The 9161-nt window shown below is 42.5% G+C and overlaps 1 protein-coding gene across 1 annotated transcript in view; it reads left to right on the top strand.

Moving 5' to 3' along the window:
* The window catches only part of LOC308333289 (dedicator of cytokinesis protein 3-like), a gene marked incomplete at both ends in the record, with an annotated part of 194352 nt that extends 192692 nt beyond the window's left edge, over window positions 1-1660 (top strand). The window contains 2 exons of the mRNA XM_080789586.1: window positions 442-527; window positions 944-1660. Coding sequence (XP_080645712.1) covers window positions 442-527; window positions 944-1660 — 803 coding nt within the window. The remainder of the gene's footprint in view (window positions 1-441; window positions 528-943) is intronic.
* Between the last annotated feature and the right edge of the window lie 7501 nt (window positions 1661-9161).

The raw sequence follows: 9161 nt of genomic DNA on the forward strand, positions 1-9161 counted from the left end.
ACTCAAAAGCTAGCCCTGAATGACTATAACAGGTCTGTAAATCTAAGAGTGTAAATGGAACCCAATGGACCATTACGGGTCCATTGGGTCGTATTTGTACACTCTCAGCCAGGGGGTCCTTTAAAACATTAAACCACTAGTACCAGTGGACTCTGAATGTGTCATTAGGGTCGTAGTAAATCTTGACATTCAGAAATTGGATATTATGTTCAAAATGATAACATTATAATTTAAAAATAAAATAAAAGATTTCCCACGAACACATTTTGTCCGTATATGGGCATATTGATGACCTCTGCTCCTATCCCTTCTTTGTTATCCTGTCGTGTCTCCTCACTTTCCTCTCCTTCTTTTCCACCTCCCTCCCTCCACACCTCTGCTCTTCTCCTCTATGTGTTGTGGTTATCTCTGAGCGGTTCCTGCTGTTGTCTCCCCCTGTAGGCCAACTCCTGTCGATGCACTTTGACGCTTTCCACCAGCAGCTCAGCGACCTCCCTCCAGCTCTCCCTGCGCGCTCCTTAAGAAAGGTACCCACCTCCTCCTCCTCTTCCTCCTCTCCTCTCCTCTCCTCCCATTCCTTCTCCAGTCCTCCTTTGCTCCCTCCACCAGTGCTGCCAGATTTTGCGAGAGAAACCCGCTCGGTCTGTGAAAACAAGCCCATTGTCAGACGCCTGGCTGTAGTGTGATTTCTGCTCGCTTTGCCTGCTATTTTACTATCTATGCTCTGGCGGATAAAAAGTGTCACTGACTTGTAAGTTATGTCACTTGTTCATATTGGAAGTGTCGATTAGTTGAATAATTGACTGAGATATTAATGTGTGGAGAGTTGGCACTGCCATGCGATACAGCACTGATCATGTCGTCACTGTAAGAGCACATTAAAGGATGTTTACACTCCTCTGTGTGTGTGTGTGTGTGTGTTTCTCTCTCTCTCTCTCTTCAGTCCCCCCTGCACCCTATACCTGCCTCGCCCACCAGTCCTCAGTCCAACCTGGATGGCAGTAGCTCCACGCTGTCAGGCAGCGCCAGCTCCGGCGTCTCCTCCCTCAGCGAGAGCAACTTCGGACCCTCGTCCTCAGACCCCCCTCCCCCCGGCGGCCGCACCTCGGACACTCTGGAGTCTGGGGTCCCTAGCAGCAGCAGCACCTCGGACACTCTGGAGTCTGGGGTCCCTAGCAGCAGCAGCAGCAGCAGCCATCAGGCCTGGGCTACGTCGGACCAGGAGGACCCCGACTCGCCGTACCTGCCCGTCAGGTACAGCGTGTCCGAGCCCGAGGTTTTGGACGTCGCCAAGCCCCCGCCCTCCCGCAGCCACTCGGCCCCCGGAGAAGTGGCCCACCCCCACCCTCACCTCCATGCTCAGGGTCTGGAGACCCCCCTCCAGCCCCCTCACGTCCTCCCCCAGTACCACCACTACTTCTACCCACACTACCACCACCAGCCGCCCGTCTACCTCCACCAGCACCACCACCAGCCGCCGCCCGTGCTGCCGCCCAAGCCCTACCTCAGGGAGGGCTGCATCCCGGAGGAGGACCCCCCTCCACCTCCTCCGCCTCCAGCCCCCGCGCCCAGAGCAGCTGTGCAACCACGCAGCATCTGCCAGTCTGCCAAGGAGGAGCAGGCCAGGGTGGCGTGGGAGCATGGCGTGGGTGAGGAGTGAGTTTATTATAGATGGTAGACGTTGGCCAACAGTGGTACACAGACTCCATTCACAGAGAGAGAGACAGAGAGAAAACCAGCTAGATTAAGGTTTATGTCAGGGGAACTTTTTAACCACTTAAAACCTTGCATCCCTATTCTGAAGGGAACATTAGCTGATAATAGCCAATCCACAAGCTCACAATGCCTGGCACTGCGAGGCGTTGTGAGCAAAGAGGTTGGTGTAGAGGGCAAAAGTACAATGAAAGCTCAAGTTTACTTTAAATCGTTAAACATCTGAAAATACACATTACATTGAATCCAACATAAACTGATGACAGTGATGTCAAACAAGTCTATGAAAGAATCTGCAACATGATTGTATACAATGTGTAGTGTGGGGTCCCTGCTTCATCTCTCTCTCAGCTAAGGGGTCCCTGCTTCATCTCTCTCTCAGCTAAGGGGTCCCTGCTTCATCTCTCTCTCAGCTAAGGGGTCCCTGCTTCATCTCTCTCAGCTAAGGGGTCCCTGCTTCATCTCTCTCAGCTAAGGGGTCCCTGCTTCATCTCTCTCAGCTAAGGGGTCCCTGCTTCATCTCTCTCTCAGCTAAGGGGTCCCTGCTTCATCTCTCTCTCAGCTAAGGGGTCCCTGCTTCATCTCTCTCAGCTAAGGGGTCCCTGCTTCATCTCTCTCAGCTAAGGGGTCCCTGCTTCATCTCTCTCAGCTAAGGGGTCCCTGCTTCATCTCTCTCAGCTAAGGGGTCCCTGCTTCATCTCTCTCTCAGCTAAGGGGTCCCTGCTTCATCTCTCTCAGCTAAGGGGTCCCTGCTTCATCTCTCTCTCAGCTAAGGGGTCCCTGCTTCATCTCTCTCAGCTAAGGGGTCCCTGCTTCATCTCTCTCTCAGCTAAGGGGTCCCTGCTTCATCTCTCTCTCAGCTAAGGGGTCCCTGCTTCATCTCTCTCAGCTAAGGGGTCCCTGCTTCATCTCTCTCAGCTAAGGGGTTCCTGCTTCATCTCTCTCAGCTAAGGGGTCCCTGCTTCATCTCTCTCAGCTAAGGGGTCCCTGCTTCATCTCTCTCTCAGCTAAGGGGTCCCTGCTTCATCTCTCTCTCAGCTAAGGGGTCCCTGCTTCATCTCTCTCTCTCAGCTAAGGGGTCCCTGCTTCATCTCTCTCTCAGCTATAAGGGGTCCCTGCTTCATCTCTCTCTCTCAGCTAAGGGGTCCCTGCTTCATCTCTCTCTCAGCTAAGGGGTCCCTGCTTCATCTCTCTCTCAGCTAAGGGGTCCCTGCTTCATCTCTCTCTCAGCTAAGGGGTCCCTGCTTCATCTCTCTCAGCTAAGGGGTCCCTGCTTCATCTCTCTCAGCTAAGGGGTCCCTGCTTCATCTCTCTCAGCTAAGGGGTCCCTGCTTCATCTCTCTCTCAGCTAAGGGGTCCCTGCTTCATCTCTCTCTCAGCTAAGGGGTCCCTGCTTCATCTCTCTCTCAGCTAAGGGGTCCCTGCTTCATATCTCTCTCAGCTAAGGGGTCCCTGCTTCATCTCTCTCAGCTAAGGGGTCCCTGCTTCATCTCTCTCAGCTAAGGGGTCCTTGGCCTGCAAACTGTTGAACACCCCTGGTTTATGTTAAAGGTTATAATGTGAAGTCAAGAGAAAGGGACCAGGTCCTTGAATGCTGCATTTTCCTTTGTGCATTTTTGGATAATAATTACCCCAAAAAAAGAAAAAAGATAAGTGCCCTTTCATAGCATGAACAAATCACTGCATTCTCTCAAAATTCACCATTTATTGCAACATCCTTTTATAACATTATCTGTTGTTAGTGTTCACCTAACTGGATGAATATAAACAAAAAATGTTAAGATATATTTTTGTGCTTTTATGCCTTTATTGGTAGGACAGACTGACAGGACATGGGGAGAGACCCACAGCAAAGGTAGTTGGGATCGGGATTCGAACCCGCGACACGCTGTCAGGCTGGAATGCAGACTAGGGTGCCCGGACTACCACGCCGGCGGCCCGGGCCATAAACATGTTTTTTTAAGCAATTAAATTAATTTAATTTGATCTAATAGATTAGAGGGAGAGAGACGGAGATTCACTTTTCTTTTTTGATTAAATCAGTAATTTACAAGACTCAAAATTTGAGTTTGGTGATTCTATACAGTAATTGCACACTCAAATATGAGTTACTATAGAGAGTAGTAGAGACATGTTCCTGTGTGTTTTTGTACTAACTTCACAGAGTAAACATGGCTCGTAAAGGTCATCCATCAAACACAAAGGCTCAAGGAATTACTATTGAGTGATGAAAACCCTGATTCCATCCTATCGATGGCTCTCTTTTCAAATGAGCAGCACTTTAAAAAGACATGAACACGGCACCAAAACCTTCTTTCTGCAGCTCTGTGTATTTTTCAACAGAGACCCCTAGGGGTCCTCAACAGAGGGGTCCTCAGAAAAATACAAAATAAGTCTCCTTAATAATATGCAAACCTGGCAACGACAACCCGAGGGGTCAGGTCAAAAGATGTCACTCATTTTAGTTTGTTTTAACAAGACCGGTCAAGGCTTGCTCTCATAAAGCCTCACAAGGTTAAAAGGAATATACCATGGGGATTTAGTATATATATTTTACAAACAGAAAACTAAAGATATATTCAAAAGTATATAGATATATATTTAATATAGTATAAACAACCATATATATATATGCTTTAGATATTCATCCTTATAGTGTGGATTGAATGGGAAAGTTGTTAAAGCTATACGTAGAAATATGCAAGACAAATACAGCCATGGGAGCTGCTGGATGGTTCACTCCTTTAAAAGTGGGACGCGACGTCAGCCCCTTTCTCACACCCCCGTTAAACAGATTCATAAACCCAGGGGTTTACTTCAAATGCATCGTAGAAGCTAAATGGATTCAGCTGGGGTTGTGCACAAGCAAAGTAATAAAGTGTTAAGCATAGAAAAGAATAGCCAATGTAAAAGCTCACGATGTGTTATGATGATGCAATGCGTTGTGAGCTTGTAGATTGGCCATATTTACGTATTTTTTTAACGTGTGACACTGTTGTGTGATGAAGTATAACATTGGACTTGAGTGGTTAATGGATGACATTTATATATAAAATGTACATAGAAAGTTTTATATAACAATTATCCACATTTATATCAGGGTACCCTTTTTGTATGCATGATAATTCAGTGAAAGCCGGCATACAACTTGGGACTGTGCTCTCCTGGGCTGCCAGGGCTGGCCATAGGGATAGCTAAACTTGTAACCACTGGAATAAATGTAGTGATTATTTTGTCTGTTGGAATTGAATTGGAATCATAACAGAGTCAAGTACAAGAAGTGGATTTGGTCTCGATGGACTAACTGTGAAGATTAGAACTCTTTGAGAGTTTTGTGCAAGAATTTAAGTGGTCGGCACTTTCTTATTTTTCAGCCAATATTGTAAACACTGGACCTAAATCAATGGACAGTCTTTTTCCCCTTGTCAATGTATCTGTACTGAAATGAGTAAAGATGATGACTAAAGAGGAAACGGAGACTATAGAATGTTTCTACTAAGCCTAATATATCGTACGTTCTGCCAACAAAGCAATGTGGGGTCAGTTGAATTGCCTGACAGAACTCTGTGTGGTTGTTGTCAGGATTGAAAAAGGTTGAAATGATCATTGAATGATCGCCCATCTCATTAGGGTGATCACTGAATGGTTTTGCTCATTGGTTTTCTTATAACCACGTGTAAATACAATGCAATATGTTTCTGTTATTCTTATTATAGTGCAGCCTGGACACAATATGAACTCTGGGGGAAGCTGACGGGGTCATTTGTGGATTACTTCTCAACGTGATTCAGTAAATGGACCCGATGTATCTTTACTCGCAAGGGCATTATTTCACAAAATCACTGATGGGAAATGTGATTTGGTGTCTTTGAGTGTGACTAGACAATGTGGTGTTTTTGTTTTGTTTTTGTTTTCTCCAGAGAGTGTTTTAAAATGGTGTTTTCTCAACAGCCATGATCAACTATTAATAGCATTTATCATTTATATATGGCCTTTTTCTTACTCAAAGTGATCGGTATAAATGCGTATGGCAATGCTCTAACCCCATAAGACCTGAGGCCGATTCTACAATTGCCTTCTATCAGTACTTCATCTCACACTTTCAAGATTTTTCAAAAATGTTCAGAAATAGCAGATGTACAAGCTCGCAGCGCGGCCCGTTGTGAGCTTGTAGATCGGCTATTTTGAGCATGCAAATAAGTGTAAAATCAGCCATTAAGACGCCATCAAATCGTATGTCGTAAAAATCGTATATTTTGTCTAAACCACAACTAATTAAATTAAAACATTTAAAAAAATGTTTTAGACTAAAACTAAATCTAAATATGCTGTCAAAATTAACACTGTTACGTCTCTCTAAAATGCCTTGGCTTCAATCAGCCAAAAATGTACACAGTATGATGAGTGCTGAAAGATTGTCTCATATAGTCAATATAGTCCCTCACACAAGAATAAGACTCTTAAGTAAACGTGAGTTCAAACTGATTGATTGATCTACATTTTTATGTATTTAAATTAAATTCATGTAACTTTTGTGTATGGAAACGTTTTCCAATATCTTCTCTTGTCGGGTGGAAACCTCATTATGTTACTTTTCTAATTCAAAAGTGCCTAAAGTAGCAGATCTACAAGCTCTGCTGCTTTTGGTACTTTTGTGTGATGCTGTACGATCAGTAGGGCATTACTTTACAGGTTATTTCAATCCGCCTCACTTCAAAACAAACACCTCCCACCATGTTAAAGAGATTTGTTTTAACAATAATATAAATACTAGGGACTTTAGGGATGCTCTCCCACCATGGACATAAATTCATTCAACCCAACACCAATGGACTGAACACAGCTATTTCCTTTGTTATAGATTTTGGATTTTTTTTTCCTCTTGTAAATACTATAGTGGATAAAGCGAGGGCAAAGAGCTGATATTCAGAGCATGCATGGACGATGATCACAGATTGCATTCTGGGTGTGTACAGAGCTTAGGACAGAGCGTGTGTACAGGAGAATATGAAGGTGAACCTTGTATAGATTGTGTTTAATTGTCTTGCCTTGTACTTTCTGATGTAAAACTATGTTTTTAAACCTAGCCAACAAATATATACAACTTCATTTTTGTGATATTATTATTATAGTTACTATAATAATTATTATTATTTGGGGTAGTGGATAGTTTGTGTTTTGTTTTGTTTTTGTTTGCATCAAGGAGTGGACAGGTCCAGCTGATTACTACAAAGGGATTTCTTTGTACAACGATGCAAAGAATGATTTCTTGTACTGTGTGTATATATATATCAAAACTTCTCCATTTTGTTAGCATGGGTATGAAACTGTGACGTGAATGACTTTAGATGTAAATACTTACTCTTTTTTTCCTACTCACTTAACTACTTGTGTTGTGGATTTATCATTAAAAGGATACTACACCCAAAAATGTCATTTTTATTGATTACTTAACATGTATTGCTTGAAATATACCTCTGACCACGTGTCACTAGTATTCAATTTTTTTTATAGTATATATACTACTAGTATAATAGTACTACTACTAGTATATATACTACTACTATACTATAGTATATCGTTTTTCATTGTTTTTCACCCACGCGGCAGAATGCTGCGTGGGTGGCGCTTCATTCACCAGCTGTCTAAAAACCCGGAAGAGACTCCTGCTCTGAGCGGAAAATTGTCGCGCCTAGACGCCTAAGTCCGCAATTTCCATTTCCGCAATTACCATTTCCGCAATTTCCGCAATTTCCGCAATTCCGCAATTTGACAAAAACGATGGGTTATAGCCCATGTTTTTTTAAATTTTGAAAAAAAAAGTTATCCTCGTTTCTCATCATTTTGGACCATGGGCTATAGCCCATATCGTACGGCATACTATAGCGCGCCGTTTTTCATCATTTTTGAGGATTTGAAAAAAATGACGAAATTACAAAAACGATGGGTTATAGCCCATGTTATTTTAAATTAAAAAAAAAAAAGTTAGCCTCGTTTCTCATCATTTTGGACCGTGGGCTATAGCCCATATCGTACGGCATACTATAGCGCGCCGTTTTTCATCATTTTTGAAGATTTGAAAAAAATTACGAAATGACAAAAACGATGGGTTATAGCCCATGTTTTTTGAAATTTTGAAAAAAAATGTTAGCCTCGTTTCTCATCATTTTGGACCGTGGGCTATAGCCCATATCGTACGGCATACTATGGCACGCCGTTTTTCATCATTTTTGAAGATTTGAAAAAAATTACGAAATGACAAAAACGATGGGTTATAGCCCATGTTTTTTGAAATTTTGAAAAAAAAAGTTAGCCTCGTTTCTCATCATTTTGGACCGTGGGCTACAGCCCATATCGTACGGCATACTATAGCGCGCCGTTTTTCATCATTTTTGAAGATTTGAAAAAAATGACGAAATGACAAAAACGATGGGTTATAGCCCATGTTTTTTGAAATTTTGAAAAAAAAAGTTAGCCTCGTTTCTCATCATTTTGGACCGTGGGCTATAGCCCATATCGTACGGCATACTATAGCGCGCCGTTTTTCATCATTTTTGAAGATTTGAAAAAAATGACGAAATGACAAAAACGATGGGTTATAGCCCATGTTTTTTGAAATTTTGAAAAAAAAAGTTAGCCTCGTTTCTCATCATTTTGGACCGTGGGCTATAGCCCATATCGTACGGCATACTATGGCACGCCGTTTTTCATCATTTTTTAGGATTTGAAAAAAATGAAAAAATGAAAAAAACGATGGGTTATAGCCCATGTTTTTTGAAATTTTGAAAAAAAAAGTTAGCCTCGTTTCTCATCATTTTGGACCGTGGGCTATAGCCCATATCGTACGGCATACTATGGCACGCCATTTTTCATCATTTTTGAGGATTTGAAAAAAATGACGAAATGACAAAAACGATGGGTTATAGCCCATGTTTTTTGAAATTTTGAAAAAAAAAGTTAGCCTCGTTTCTCATCATTTTGGACCGTGGGCTATAGCCCATATCGTACGGCATACTATAGCGCGCCGTTTTTCATCATTTTTGAAGATTTGAAAAAAATGACAAAATGACAAAAACGATGGGTTATAGCCCATGTTTTTTGAAATTTTGAAAAAAAAAGTTAGCCTCGTTTCTCATCATTTTGGACCGTGGGCTATAGCCCATATCGTACGGCATACTATAGCGCGCCGTTTTTCATCATTTTTGAAGATTTGAAAAAAATGACGAAATGACAAAAACGATGGGTTATAGCCCATGTTTTTTGAAATTTTGAAAAAAAAAGTTAGCCTCGTTTCTCATCATTTTGGACCGTGGGCTATAGCCCATATCGTACGGCATACTATGGCACGCCGTTTTTCAGGTAGATTGTTTTATTTTACTCAGTCAGCCATATCACTACTCATTTTTTTTCATGAAAAAGGTCATAGCTGGGTAATCTATTTTCAGGCA

The sequence above is a fragment of the Protomyctophum bolini genome (assembly GCF_963924005.1).
Source record: "Protomyctophum bolini genome assembly, chromosome: 2".
NCBI classification, from domain to species: domain Eukaryota; kingdom Metazoa; phylum Chordata; class Actinopteri; order Myctophiformes; family Myctophidae; genus Protomyctophum; species Protomyctophum bolini.